Source organism: Chanos chanos, chromosome 9 (genome assembly GCF_902362185.1).
Source record: "Chanos chanos chromosome 9, fChaCha1.1, whole genome shotgun sequence".
NCBI lineage: Eukaryota > Metazoa > Chordata > Actinopteri > Gonorynchiformes > Chanidae > Chanos > Chanos chanos.
This window is the reverse complement of record NC_044503.1, coordinates 16,105,438-16,121,112: the sequence shown is the minus strand read 5'-3', so window position 1 is coordinate 16,121,112 and position 15,675 is coordinate 16,105,438. Positions and strand designations below refer to the sequence as shown.

Here is a 15,675-nt window from a genome sequence, read left to right as displayed (position 1 = left end):
GTGTGGCTTTACAGCAAAAGAGTCACTGAAATCACTGTGCATGAGAAACACGCGGCCAAAAGATGATACGCGCTTTTTATTTATTCGAGAGGGGTTATATGCGTTTACCTCTGTGAACGCGTGTGTCAGTGAGAGAGGGAGAGAGAGGTCCTTACTTATGGGATGCTCCAGAAAGCGTTAGTATGTAGATAAAATGTTAGTCAATTGCCAGACAAAGCTGTAGTGCCTACAGTTCTGTCCTCGCGAAGTGTTTCCCGCTAACGACACAAGTGATGACGTTCGCGAACGTACCTGCAAGATAGCCGAAGTCTGGTCAGTGACTCACATATGTGTCTGCGTGCTCACCCGCCTGGAGAGCGCTCGCGCAGCTCCTCACGCTCCACTTCAGCTCATGTGGAGGTGTTGTGCTATCGCCCGACACACTCCCGCCCTTCACAGAGGGGATTTCTTTGATTAGATGGACGATTGATCGCCTGAACCACGAAGACACGACGCACACCTGATCGATGAGTAAACCCGTGTGAAGTTCACAGCGGTCGGAGAGGATGTCACCCAGTTCTGCGGGATTAGTTTAACCCCGGAGATTGGCTCCTCCACAAAGCGCGGAAACTCTTATTTGCGGCGTGTCAGCGAAAGATTTAGTCGCGCACCTTCTGCAACAGTTTGAATGCGATTCGTTTTGTCCGCTGTTACTGGGTTACTTCAGCATAATTCCAGTAAGACTGGGTCGAATGATTTGTCATAAATGTGTTCTTTTCATTCACTAAATCAACATGTCTATACGCAGTGTACTCTAAACGATCCTGTGTTATTTGGAGCTTAATTACTAGGACGATAACCTATGCTTGTGTCTCAGAAGCGGAGATAGCCTGCGATGGCCGCTGGTTGGATAAATAATCCAAAACCTCTTGCTTTTTTCCCGCTCAGCTAGGTGAATCATCTCCGTAATTGGAGGAATGATCTTGAGCTGACTGAGTCCAGAGCGGTTCGTGCTTTTCATTTCAAGTGGTTTATATAGCCTCTCAGGTTTTTTCCGATAGAAGATGGTCCGACACGCGCCAGGAACGACTCTAAATCCCCATCTCCCGTGGAAGGTTTTGTGGCTCATGAGGGTGCTTGTGGAATTCTCATTGTCACAGGAAATTTACGCGCCCCATTCCATTCGAACCGAGGGACACCTGACCCTGGGGGGGCTCTTCCCGGTCCACTCGCGGGGTCCCGACGGGGAACCGTGTGGAGATATCAAAACGGAGAACGGAATCCATCGCCTAGAGGCTATGATGTACGCGTTGGACCAAATTAACAGTGACGACCAACTTTTGCCAAATATTACCCTAGGCGCGCGGATTTTGGACACCTGCTCCCGGGATACGTATGCGCTCGAGCAGTCCCTTACTTTCGTTCAAGCTCTGATTCAGAAAGACACATCTGATGTAAAATGCACGAACGGAGAGGCGCCAGTGTTTGTCAAACCGGAGAAAGTGATAAGCGTTATCGGGGCTTCGGCCAGCTCTGTGTCCATAATGGTGGCAAATATACTGCGCTTATTTCAGGTCAGTTACAGCCTACTTTTCCCCACTCAACATACGCCTTTCAGAGAGACAACGGTTTTCTGAAATAACGAAAAGTTTTGCAGAAGTTTAAAGTTTATATTTTAGATTACAAATGCGTTTGTTCGGTTTTCATCTTCAAGGGTTTCGTTTTAAACATCGCAGTTTAGAGAATTTAATTTATTTTACACTGGCTCGCGGTTTTGCTCTAAATTCTGGGTCAGACTGCTGGTGGTTCTATAGCGCTCAGAGCAGTTTTTTAAGAGCTGTTCCATATCTTGTCTGTGATCAGCAAACTAAACAGTACCATGATTCACCCGCTCACACAAACTGAAGGGCTTTGAATTTACAAGTGAGGAGCAAATACTTTAGTCCTGAAGTACAATAGCTGCTGTTTTTAGTCCAAATCCCATTACAGTGAACTGTGAATAAATGTACATTTATAGTACATTTATAGTACACTTACAGTTTACATTAATATAACCACAACTGCTGCTGTCCTGGACAGAGTAAACACATTGGCTGTTGCAAATCTGGAAGCAAGTGATATTTTGTTTTCACAGGCCTGTAGTTTTTAAATTAGTTATAAAGCTTGGCAAAACAGAAAGTTTGATTGCCTCCTAACAAGAAACACAAATACATTTCTCACATCAGTAACTTTTAGATGCTCACTTGTGTTTACAAACAAATTTGGAGGAATTAGGCCTACTTGTATGTATGAAACAGAGGTAGCTGGATGTATAAGAAGTTCATTACTGTCTAAGGGCAGCAGATCACTGTAAGCCAAAATCACATTGTCAAGACTTTGTCCATTGTCCAGATCTTTTGTACTCCATGGTCTGGCATCGCTTTGGTGAAAAATGGTGAGGATGACTCAAAGACTGGTTCTGATTCTCATATATAGACACCAACTGACACAATAGATAATCCATTATCCATAACTTAGTACTGTTATCTCAAGAGCACCACTTTTGCCATTTTTAACCCTTTAAGTAACCAGGAAAATTAATCCATAATTATTATTCACTTTGAACCTGCAGCCCTACATATCGATTCATTTTTCAGCGATGCCCACATGGGTTTCAAAGCCGGCGACTCTATGGTTATTAACTGCCAGCACATACCTCCAATCTTCTATAAACCAAAGAGCCAACACTCTGTCTCGCCTCAGTCTTTTTCAGTCAGTGTGTTTGACTGACAGACAAACCTGAGGTCAACCATCAAGTCAACATCACGCTGAGATGAAGAGAATCAAACTGGCATCTTGTAGGGAATCATTCTGATCAATCTGCAATAGCAATTTACTGGATTCATCCATAACAGGCTTAAAATTAATTAACAAAACTGAACTAACTAATTAACCACTAATTAACTAAGTAGACACGCTTATATGGTTATTGATTTCCATTCCTGACAGTGTTTGATAGTGAGATGTTATCATTTTCAATATTATCAGTTTCCAGTCATAGCCCCAGGGTGCTGTGTCTGTGTTCAGCAGGTACGAATGAAACCACTGAAAAGAGGGCTTCTCACTGGCCGACGTTTATATTAGTGGTTTCAGGAAGGCTGTTTCACTGTGACAGGCCATAATCATCATAGAGAACCAGCCATCACCTGCTGTCTCACTGAATCACCACACACACACACACACACGTATGTACACACACACACACACACACACAAAACACACACACTTCAGTGGGAGTCATCACACAGTCTTTTCAGTGGTTATGAGTCAAGTTATGGTTGTTGACCTATAACAGAATATCACTGATGTGGTAAAGTAAATCTGTTAAAACACAAATCACTTCTATTAAAACAAATCACTTGTATTAAAACACAATTCACTTCTGAATGTTTTCAGCCTCTTATGATCTTCACCAGTTATGACAGTTACTGGACACTTGTCTACTCTCCAGAATCATTGTATTTTTTATGATACTGCTGTACTAAAACAACAACTTAATCATTCATTGCTCATACAGGTTGTGTGAATGGATTATCATATGATGTTTCCTTGTCTACTTTAAGACATGTCTGGTGTTAGTTCTGGAGTCACCTCTATCTGTTACAAGCAAACCAAGACAACACAGAGCAACAACAACAAAACACCTGTCTTAATTGGAGAAATTCTCCATTCAGATTTCCTGACTCCCAGTGTGGCAGACAGGGAGTGACAGGTATCTCAGAGAAATGACTGGTACTGTTGCCATGGCAAAGAGGTTGTGACTGTGAGGTCAGAGGGAAGGATTACACGGTAACTTATTTTAAAACGTTTGGCAGAAGCCTCTCATTTTCTCTGGTCTGGGAACTGCTGATTGCTAACCTATTCAACTATGAGAGTGAATGTAGAAGACTTTCACAGGCAGAGCAAATGTGGGAATTTGATTCATTCTCTTTTCTTTCTCTCTCTCTCTCTCTCTCTCTCTCTCTTATTCTCATTTCTCTGTGACTCGCTACCTCTGACTCAGACATACATAAACATCATTAACCACTCGTTTGTGGAGTATTTTTTATTTGTTCTGTACAAGTGAATTTCTGTGCTTATGAATGTCTAAGCCCAGGGTTTGAGCACTAATTGGCTGTCGTGAATGTGTGTGTGTGTGCGTGTGTGTGTGTGTGTGTGTGTCTGTGAGTGAGTGAGTGAGTGAGTGAGTGTGTGTGTGCATGTGTGCGCGCGCGTGTGCATGAGCATGTGTGTGTCAGTGTTCTGCTTTTTATAAAGATATGCTGGTAAGAAGAGTTTTAATGAAGGATTTTTCCCTGTACCTTCCACCAGCCCCTCCTCTGAGAGCTAGTATAACAATCTGGATCTTTGTTCTTTTTCGGCTCAGTTATTCATTTCCATAAGTGAATGATGCAGTATTAATAGGATAAACACAATATCCCCCATGGATAAAACATTGGCGGATTCCATTATACCATTACATCACCAGCACGTCAGGCCGTAGAATGTGGTATCCTCCCTCAAGGCTGCTTCCCTAAAGCGTGTGACACTGTATTAAAAATGCTTGCAAAGATGTGAGCACGTGCACACACACACACACACACACACACACACACACACACACACACACACACACACACAGTAAGTGTATGCATCTGTGCATAAGACACATACACTTACACACAGACAACATGCACACAAACACACACATAGAGGCATATAAACATGTACACATTCATACACCCACATGCATAAAAGCATACATACACTTACTCACAGACAACACGCGTGCACACTTACACACAGGCATAGACACATTTGTACATAGACAACTGGCACATGCATGCAAGCACTTACACACACACACACACACACACACACATACACACAAGACTGTGAGTCTTACTCTCCATGTTCAACATTTATAAATAAAAAAACAACGCAGACACCAACACCCACACCACCCTAAAAATTCACACATGTGCATTTCTTTCCCTCTGTTACATTCAGAAAGTCGTACTCTGTCAGTTAAAGCGTTGGAGTTGCCTGTGACAGGGAGTTTCCTCAAAGGAAGCTGAGAGATGTTACTTTTGCAGTCAGACTCTGAGAAGCGAGGAAGAAAAGACAGTTGGGAGGTGCGCCCAATTCACAGAGACTTCACGCACAAAACCCTCTCCGTCATTTTAGTCGCTAAAACTCACACATTTACCTCTCCACCCATACACACACAACACACACGCACGCACGCACGCACAGAGGTTTCTCTGACAGTCCACCGCACTCTTCCTCACCCTCTCGTAATACCAGAGGATGCATATAGACATACAGACAACTGTTCTTACTTCATTCCATGACTCATGTCTTGAAGCACACATGCACACACACACACATACACACACACACACACAAGCGTTTTTCCGTCGTTCCACAAGACGCTCTCTCTCTCGGTCCGTTGGAGGCCTAACTTAGTGGAAGAGCTGCGTTCCCTCAGGGAGCTGCCTTCAGTGCTGTTTAGTGGCAAAAGCATAACAGAGGAGAAACAGACAGTGAGAACACACCTGAGACACTTTCCAGGGAAAAACACATGCCCATCCACAGAACCTCTTATGCAAACAGACCAAAGCACATAAATACCTAAGTTGAAGCCAGTGCGGAAATTTGATCAGAAAACCAGTGGATTGGCAAACGAAGTCAAACTCAAATGCCTCTGACGTAAACTGCTAAATAAAAGATTACAGAAGCGTGAGGAAGTAATATATACATGAGAGAGGGAGCCGATAAGTGAATAAACTTAAATCAGATTATCTTTCACAAGATTATTTTGGTTTACTTCAACCAACGAGCTTCGATGTTTTTTTTTTGTTTGTTTTTTTGCTCCTTTTCTTTCAACCGTGTAGGAGCTGCAGCAGCTGAGAGACTCTGAAATCAGCTGAAAGGATTTGGATGCTCAAATGTAAATCCGTTGGAATTTAGGATACATTCTGTACAAAGCCAAAATTGGAATGACAGTCACAACGATAGAGAAAAGGGCTCCCTTCACATTTCTTTTTTTTAACTTCCAGTCAGAAACCAGAAACCATTCTGTTTTGTAATATGACTACTTGAAATTAGCAACAGATCATAACAGAAAAGATTTTTTTTTTCTTGAGTGGGAGAGATTTTTTTTTTTAAGAAATGGTCAACCATCACACTCAAAAAATCACTGGCATGATATTAAAATGAATATGAGACAGACTGAGAATGTGTCTGTGTGTTTGTGTGTGTGTATGTGTGGCCTTTGTCAGTTCTTATCCTTTACATTCATTCGTCAATCATTCTATCTCTTGCCTTCCATTTCAAACCACGGTTCCGTCCCTCGTCTCTTTCTCTGAGACTGGCGGGTTATTACCGGTCATTGAAGCGATTGCTGTGCTTGTCCATCATTTGTCAGAATTAAAACATACAGTCGTATCGCGACCTTTCACTTGTCAGGTGTATTTAGTCTTAGACAGGCCTGGGCTCTGCAGGAGAGCCAGAGGATTCACAGGATTTTATTTTCTCCTGCCCTAACTCAGCACACCTGACTCTACCACCACAACATGATAGGCGCTAAAGCAGATTAGGGATTTCAGACCTGTTGCACTAATATCTGAAATTACGAAGGTCTTTGCATGTGTAGCACTGTAGGACCTGAGATGCTTATGGCTCTCATCCTCTGTGGTCTCCTTACTAACCTATCCTGGGACTAGCTGATGAGTTACTGTACATTCATCTGTTACAGTCCTGTTCTTTCTTTCTCTAGCCTTTCGGTCGTTTTTCTTGGCTCTTTTCCTCAGGTGGAGGAATGCAGTGATTTTTAAGAACATTTAAAGCATCAAATAATGCGTAAACATCATGCCACTCCCTCTTTTGTAAGACGTGAGAAATACATCATTGTGAAAAAACCACATATGAAATACTTTACTCAGTTTTCAAAATGTTCATTTTTTTTTTATCATTTCCTGATTCCAGGTGATCCTGTATAGACTGTGTCTGGTTGTGTATGGCAGATAAATGCATGCTATTGGCCACAGAAGGAAAGTCATATCTCTGGTCAGCGGTGACATCACAACCTCATATGATCAAAGGCTGCGAATCCACACCAAGCTCAACTCCACATCTTACCCCAAAAGATGACAGTGTTTGTCAAAAACAAACATTATACTTTAGTCGAAAAGAGGGTTGCCAAATTGGCCACTGACGTGCAGTAAGCCTCTCATAGCTTTTCTTCACTTGCAGATCTTCATCAAAAATAAACAGGGTTTTCACTTGCATTCGTTCTGAAAAAGGATGCTGCACCAACGATTTTCATACTACCCTAATTTCATGTGAGATTTCTTTTGCCGTTGCTTATTTGTTCAGCAATATAAGTTTCTTTTTATTTGTGAATGACTGAGTATTAAAGTCTCCAAAGTGACGCTGGCCAGTGAGGAAAGTAACAAAATATTTAACTCTGACATATGAATCTTTTGACTCCTTGATTCTTCCCCCCATGTTGTTATTAACATCACAAGCCCACATGTAATCATACCAAATTACACTTTTCATTTCAACAATGTTAATTAAACAGAGTGTAAAAACATCGACTCTCCTTAGGTTAGCACAGTTATTCCTTTTATATGTGATTAATATTGGTGTTAATGTCGTATCTTTATGACTAAGTGTATCCATGCTTTAAGTAACTAAAGGAGGGCATTGAAAGGGGAAGCTCTTTCTTGTTGACATGAGGACATGATGACATTTGCTTCTTTGGAACTGATACTGAGGACTTACATCATCGTGCGAGTTTTGTGGGCTGACCAAAGTAAAAATAGTATTATATATGCTATCTTAAAGAGCGACAGTAAAAGATGTTCGAGACTAATGGGAAAAGATACGAAAACGAATGAGAACACTCTCAACAAGATTACACATCACTCAAAATCCTACTCTGGTATAAAAAAATTTTTAAAAAACAGACCCTGTTTTTTCTATACCCATTTGACAGTTAAAAAATAGTTTATGTAGAAATTCATCGTTGACTTAGCCATGATGGGTTATGGGACAATAAATCAATGTCTTTGTAAAAATCATCTGAGGAGGCAATGAAAGCTGATGTAATGGTCATAAAAAGTCCATTTTTCAAAAATGATCCTCCTGTTTATGGAGCATGGAGAAATTACCTGTTAAAATTTGCTCCAAAAGTCCATTTGAGAGGGTGAGTGATCAACTTTGGTCCACTGTCTGGTCCTAGTTTGGTACCTAGCTAGTTGCCAAATATGTGAGAGCTAGCCGATCAACATTAAGATAAGAACATTTCGCATGGAACAGAGGGGCATGTTTCATTGTGTCAAAGTGAAAAAGGATGAGAGCGTTTGTCTGTATTCCAGCAGTGCATTCTTTTAAAAGCATCATTACCAAATTAGTCAAAGTTGGTTCATAAATGATGTGCGTGAGCACTCACAGTCATTCTGCATACAGATCTGAATTATCTTCTCAGCGCTGAGTGACAGCACATGATGTTTTTATCATCTGTCTTAACACAGACGATTCCCACTCAGTATTTAACAAGAACATGTGCAATTAATGACGCTGAATTAATGCCATATGTATTGAATATGTATGGGTACAAAAATTTAAGCAAACTTCAAATTATTGCAGTGCACGTGTATCCCCATTGCTCCCGCACAGTTGTCGTATTCACTCTTAAAGTGTTGTCATCACAGACAGATATTCAGTCGCTCGTGCCCCACAACTGTGTCTGTTTAAACAAACTCTCAGGAATTGCTCTCAGATTGTGGTAGGCTGGCACTCAACTTATTCCCTCTCTGTCTCAAAATTATGGAAAAATATCTAATATCAAAACCAAGATATTCATTATCTGTTTCATCTGTCTCTATATTCAGTATCCATTCAGTGTCTTAGATTTTTTAATAATTCTCATAGTAGTTTAATCCAATTGTCATCTTATCATTTCATTTATTTGTTTATTTATTGCTTCTAGAATCTTTTATGCCACTTTTTTTGTCTTTTTTTTTATACAGTTATTACATGTGGATGCAAACATGTATACGGTAGAGAGAAAATAGGTATGGGTCAGTCTGACTTTGGGGTGAAATGTTGTTGAAATATGAAGCGTGCCCTGTGCACTGTGAAGCGTGAGTTAGCGTGTTATCCAGTCTGACTACATGATCCACTCAACTGCAGAGATTTGGAAAAAATATCTGTACTAAGCTTCCTAATTACATATTCCTTCCCAATTAGATACTTCTGAATGCATAAATGTCAGTTTATTTTTGTTGTTGTTGTTGTTGTTGTTGTTAACATTGTTGTGCATGTTACTACACTGATTAGTTATGTGTATTTATGACTAAACAGTCCTGATGTGTGTTTTGTCTTTTTTCTGTTGAATGCCATGACCACAATAATTTTGCTCTTTAATAATCGTTTAAATTATAACCATAACCTTAATGTTTTTGGGGTGTGTAAGGGCCTTCATTGACAGGCTAAGGTGGATTTGTAAAGGGCAGAACTTGCATGCATTGCTTCCCTTCATGGGAAGAACTTCTACTGCAGGTCGAAGGAACTTTCTCTCCCGCTGGAAGTTAATGAACACTTTATTCTCTATTTTGTCTATATCTCAACTAGTATATTTGTGTTTGACTGGAGGGTTAACAGTTTGCATCGTCATCATTGATAATGGATGATATAATCGTTGATAGTATCTGGGACTGAAGTCTTAGTGTGCCACAGAGCGTGATAGAGGGATCATCCTTCTGGAAAGGTGCAGTGAATGCAAGATTTGGCTGTAGCCCTAAACAAGCACACCCAGTCCAGTTAATGAGGGTCCTAATGAGACCTGGAACATTAGGTTCAGGTGTAGAAGATTAGAGCCGGAAACCCTGCACAAACACAGGCTCTTTTACAGAACGGCTGCCAGTCTCCTGCTGGGGAGGAACACTAAGAATGTCACTTTGATAACCGTGCTTAAAGACATTTAGATTTCACATGAACAGGGCATGAGGGAAGGTATGGAGGATCCGCTGCTTGGCTATTTACATAATACATACATGCTTAAAGACTCATATAGAGACTTCTGTTCCAAACCTGTACAACATTGTGATGAGCTGTGTGCAATTACTAATTACACATCTATAAAATGCAAAGTGCATTTATTTAGTGGGCATTAGGAGAAATGTACTAAAATTTATTTCAGCATTTAATGAAATGCTTATCCTTTAGGTAACTGATCTGTACTTAATGTGCAGAGAGAGAGAGAGAGAGAGAGAGACAGACAGACAGAGAGAAAGAGAGAGAGAGAGAGAGAGTTGGTGTGTGTAGATATGCATACATGTACTGCTGTTTAGTATTAAAGAGTGAGGCACAGTATATGTTGCATAAATAGAATATAGCTGGATGATGTGTGATATATTATAGATTATAATAGATTTTTATGACTGACGTGAGCAGTGTGGAGGAGAATGAATTACTGTAATAGAGGTGCTCTCTCTTTTTTTTTTTGGCTTCTCTCTGTGATCCGCATGACAGGTGCATTGAGTGGATGTGCCCGTCACAGACGTGCCAGTCACACGGGCACAGCACGAAGACACACCAAGACAATGTCACTGACAGAGACAAATAACCTGACAGAATCGCACCAATGAGTTAGATTCAGAGAAATTCCTGTCTCTCTCTCTCTCTCTCTCTCTCTCTCTCTCTTTCTTTTCTGTCTCTCTCACTCTGTGACACACTTTTTCATTTCCCTTTTTTATTCTCATTTTTTCCCTTTTCTCTTTTTCTTTCCTTTTCCTTTCCTCCCTTTTTTTTGCTTCTTCCATTAATTTTCCTCTTGTCAAACTGAAACACTGTTATCTGACTAAATGCTACCGATAAGAAAGAGCTCTCTCCTCTGCTATCTATCTTTCTGTCTCTATTTTTTCTCTCTCTGTCTGTTACACACTTTTTTTCTCTCTCTCTCTTTATGTTTCCCTCTCTCTCTCACATGCGCACACACACACACACAGACACACACATACACACACACACAAATGTGTCTCCAGTAATGAGTAATGCTGGAGAGGAAGTAAGCATTTTGTTCCTTGTCTTTCTCTGTGTTGTGCCGTGTGTGTCTGCCGTCCCGTCCTGGCAGCTGGTGCTTTGTCAGGGCAGGACTGGCATAATTTTCCTCCTCATTAGATCCCCGTCTTCGTGTCATTTTGGCTGTTTGAGACAACAGTGCAGTGTTAGCAGTCATCTATGTCAGATAAGAGGTGGGGAAAAAGTACCATGGTACAAGGTGCAGTATAAAACATTACACTCGAGCATGGGAGGAGCTGGAAAATCAATAGCCGCAGTTAAAATACGATACCTGAGGCAGTGCAAGAGCAATGCAGTGTTTGTGTGTGTGTGTGTGTGTGTGTGTGTCTGAGGCATTTTCTAAAGACCACAGAGGTTCTCGACTCTCCACTCACTGTCAGATTAGTTTTACAGGGTTTACAGGTTTGGAGAACGGCATGCAATGTGGTCTCTAATGAGAGGAGTAGTGTATCTTTATGCTGGCTGTGTTGGAGCTGAAATCCAATGCACTCCTTATCAGCCATTAAAGTGCAGATTGATCCAGAGCACTGAGAAAGACGGCAAGTAGTCAGAGATTCAGGAACCATATCTCTGTCTTTACCTCTATCAAGAATGTGAATCTCATCGCTTTCTATTCTACACGGGTGTGGTTTTTCTTACACTTCTATCTATCTATCTATCTATCTATCTATCTATCTATCTATCTATCTATCTATCTATCTATCTATCTATCTATCTATCTATCTATCTATCTATCTATCTATCCATCCATCTATCCATCTATCTATCTGTCTGTCTGTCCATCTATTTATCTATCTATCTATCTATCTCTTTATGGATTGACTCAGCCACAGTCTCCCTGTTAAGGCTATGGTTTATCATTTGAAAACACCCACCCTCCCACACACGTTGACTGGGGTCAGAGTCGTGCTTAAACACAGATGCACAGAACAGTGTATTCCTCACATGTTCTAAATAGCACATACCAGCCCCCCTCTCTACTTCCCCCAAATCATACCCTCATACGTCTCCACAGAGGAGTCCCATGTGGCCTGGAAAAGTGGCCCTTTTATGAGCTGGCCACGGCGAGGTGGGAGAACACCCCATTCCTTTGGGCCCATAGCTGATAAGTCACATTTTTCTCCCTCTTCCTTTAGGCTTTATCCAGAATGATCCGATAGCTGACCCACGGTCACCTCACTTATGCCTCCGTTACTCTCCAGAACTTTGGCTTCTGTGGCTTTCCCCTCACACAGCCTTTTACATTTCCTTTTGCTAACTCTGTTTAAACTAAAACTGTGTTTACTGTATCGCCTTAGTTAACTGTTTGTTTACCTGTAAGCATAACAATGACAGTGGACATATGGTGGTGTCATTGAGATTGAACTATATGTTGACTACGCATCCGTGTGTGTCTTAGAGGACATGAAACGTGACGACTGGCAATGTTTATTTGGCCTTTTACCACATAATACCATGTGTGGGTGAGTTTTTTTTGTGTTTCTGAAGGTGACTCTGAATCCTATGGTTTTCAGTTAAATCCAAAGAGAAAACTAGTATTAGCCACTCTGGGCGGGGGCTTCTCTCTTTCTCTCTCTCTCCCTCTTCTTTCTCTCTCTCGCTCTCTCTCTCACTCTCTCGCTATCTTTCATATATACATGAGTGTCTTTATTCAGGCTGAGAGATAGTGTAGCTCCAGTCTATTATTGGTTAAATACAGTTGTTTGTTTTCCTGAATTAGAGAGAGGCAGGGAGGACTGACACTATTGTTCATCACTGGAGCAGGGAATTACATCTTCTTCTCCTTCTTCTTCCTGCTTTTCTACCCAGAGATCTGTGTGTGTTTTTTTCAGATATGTTTTTTTTCTGACAGAATGCACTCATTATTTTTGGCAGTCATTTGGTGGTCTCGTCTTTTGGTGTAAAAAGAACAGCCATTTCCAGCTCATACACTATTACAGAAGGAAGCCAGTTCTCCCTGATCCTGTCCTAAGTATTGCGGTCGCTACATTTAGAATAACAATGCTTTTATCCTACTAAATGCAGGAGCTGTAAGGAATAGCAGATTTCATTATTTCTTTTGTCCTTTTTGTCTTCTCTTTTCCCCGTTTTCTTTTTGCTTCTCTCTCTCTCTCGCTCTTTCTCTCTCCATCTGGCAATCTTTCTTTCACTATCCTTCCCACCCTCTGCCATGTGCATATAGATCAATACAGGAGTATGGCTCCTGACAAACCCCACTGTTTCTCCCTGATCGATTCTGCCGGCGTAATGACGTTTAAGTGAAAGTAAACAGGACCATGGTGCTATCCTAACCTCCATTTGGACCACACACACACACACACGCACGCACACACACGCACACGAACACACGCGCACCACAACACAGGCTTTTAGAACATTGGAAATCTGAGAAAGACTGGCCTTTTCCCTCTCTCTCAGTGTCAGAGCGAGGAAACACTCTCTCAACCCTCTGGAGATGCCAGCGTTTTGTATGCACTACATGCCGTAATAAGAAATTAACTGTCCATATCAAGGTTTGGTAGATAACCTAAAAAAAAGAGAATTTCAAGATACACTAACGAGAAATAGAAACAGAGAGAGACGATAGCTTTAAACACAAACATTTCACAGACTGTAAAATGGTTACTGTGGATTAGTCTCTCTCTCTCTCTCTCTCTCTCTCTCTCTCTCTCTGTTTTTTTCTCTGCCTACCTCTTTCTCTGTCTGTCTGTAAGTTTCTTGATCTCTTATCCCCTCTTTCTTTCTCTCTATCGCTGTCTTTCTGTCTGTTTGTCTGTGTGTCTCTCTATTGCTCTCTGTCTTTCTCTCTCACTCATGCACACACACACACACACACACACACACACACACACACTCACACACTCATAAAGCAGCTCTGGCTACCCTGGTGTGATTCTTTGCCTTCAGGCATTGAGGAGAGCTGGAGGTTAATTGAAAAACAGGTGGATGAGTTGTGTGAACTCCTGAGGTGAGAAGTGAAAAGAGAACCGTGGCACACCACTGCTACCTCAGTGCAGCCCGCTGACCCTCAACCAACCTCAACCACACCGAATCTGTCTGAACCGTATCCGTCTGAACCGTATCCGTCTGAACCGTGTCCTGCACAGGCGCCTCAGGGTATACAGTACGGCTGGAGACAAAATGCAGTTTTGTGGATCAGTCACAGGTCAGACTGGAGTTGAGCATGGTTATTAGTTCAGTCAGGTGAAGTTCAAGGAAAAAGGAAAAGGAAAAGGAAAAGGAAAGAAAAAAATATGCATTTGGCTCTATGGGGTTTTTTTTTTTTTTTAAATTGGTGAAATTGTTCCATGCATTAAAAAAAAAGCTTAGTTTCATCAGCTGACAGCCTGTGCCAGTGAGTCTCCATCCCATTTTCAGCATGTCCCTCCCCCTTGTTATTCAGTGGGACTCACTCTCAGACACACCTCCTCCAATATATATTAAGACAGCAACTGCCCTCTGTTCATTAGCAGATAAGCAGGCAATATATGTTATCAGCCTACTTATGCTAATGATCCACGACCTATTTGCTGACATACTTTTTTTTTCATTCTCCCTTCTTCTAATGAATTACACAGTGACACAGGCATATAAGATCATATAATGAACCAGAAATGGGAGGTGAAAGAAACCAGTCAGAATTCACTCCATTGAAAGCCCTTTGGTGATTGGTTTTCATCCACACGTTTCTGTTACAGCTGGAATCACAGCGTGGTCCAACCAAGCAACATGCCAGAGGTCTGTTGATAAAATCATTCTAGAAGCTTCCCCCACAGGCTGCAGATTCTCAAAGGGTGTTGTTTTAGTAATGATACACAAAAGGACTATGCTCTCTGTCTGACAAGAGGGAATGCGACCAATTGCGTGTCTGCAATTCTAACATATTTATGTAGCTGTGATTCAAATGTTAGTTTGAACAACAGGACATATCTCTGCATTACAGCACAATAACTTATACAAATGAAATATTCATGTGTTGTATGAATCATTCATTCATGATTTCAGGAGACTGAGCTGGTTTACCCATCTGGTACATAAACAAATGGTGTCATTAACCTAAACATTATAATAGATGTGATCCTTTTTTAACCTCTTTGGCCAATGGCCTTCAGATTAACAGGGGCTTATACTACTCGGTGTGTCTTAATGAGATTCTCTCTCTCTCTCTCTCTCTCTCTCTCTCTCTCTCTCTCTCTCTCTCTCTCTCTCGCTCTCTCTCTCTCTCTCTCTCTCTCTACCTCTCTCTCTGCCTCTCTCTCTCCCTATTACAGATTCCTCAGGTCAGCTACGCATCCACGGCTCCAGAGCTGAGTGACGATCGGCGTTACGATTTCTTCTCACGGGTGGTTCCTCCAGACTCGTTTCAGGCCCAGGCCATGGTGGACATACTGCGGGCGCTGGGCTGGAGCTACGTGTCCACCGTGGCGTCAGAAGGGAGCTACGGCGAGAAGGGGGTGGAGACCTTTACCCAGCTCTCCAAAAGTGCTGGTCAGACCATAAGTTTTAGACAAGCTACCGTTTGAATTCATGTTGTCTGTCTGCTCCACTGCTGAGAACTCAAAAAGAAAGAAAGAAACAACAACA

The 15,675-nt window shown here is 41.6% G+C and overlaps 1 protein-coding gene across 1 annotated transcript in view; it reads left to right on the top strand.

Moving 5' to 3' along the window:
* The first annotated feature begins 1,043 nt into the window (after window positions 1–1,043).
* Window positions 1,044–15,675, top strand: part of LOC115821419 (metabotropic glutamate receptor 7-like) — a 39,114-nt gene continuing 24,482 nt past the window's right edge. The window contains exons 1-2 of the mRNA XM_030785248.1: window positions 1,044–1,553; window positions 15,363–15,579. Coding sequence (XP_030641108.1) covers window positions 1,044–1,553; window positions 15,363–15,579 — 727 coding nt within the window. The remainder of the gene's footprint in view (window positions 1,554–15,362; window positions 15,580–15,675) is intronic.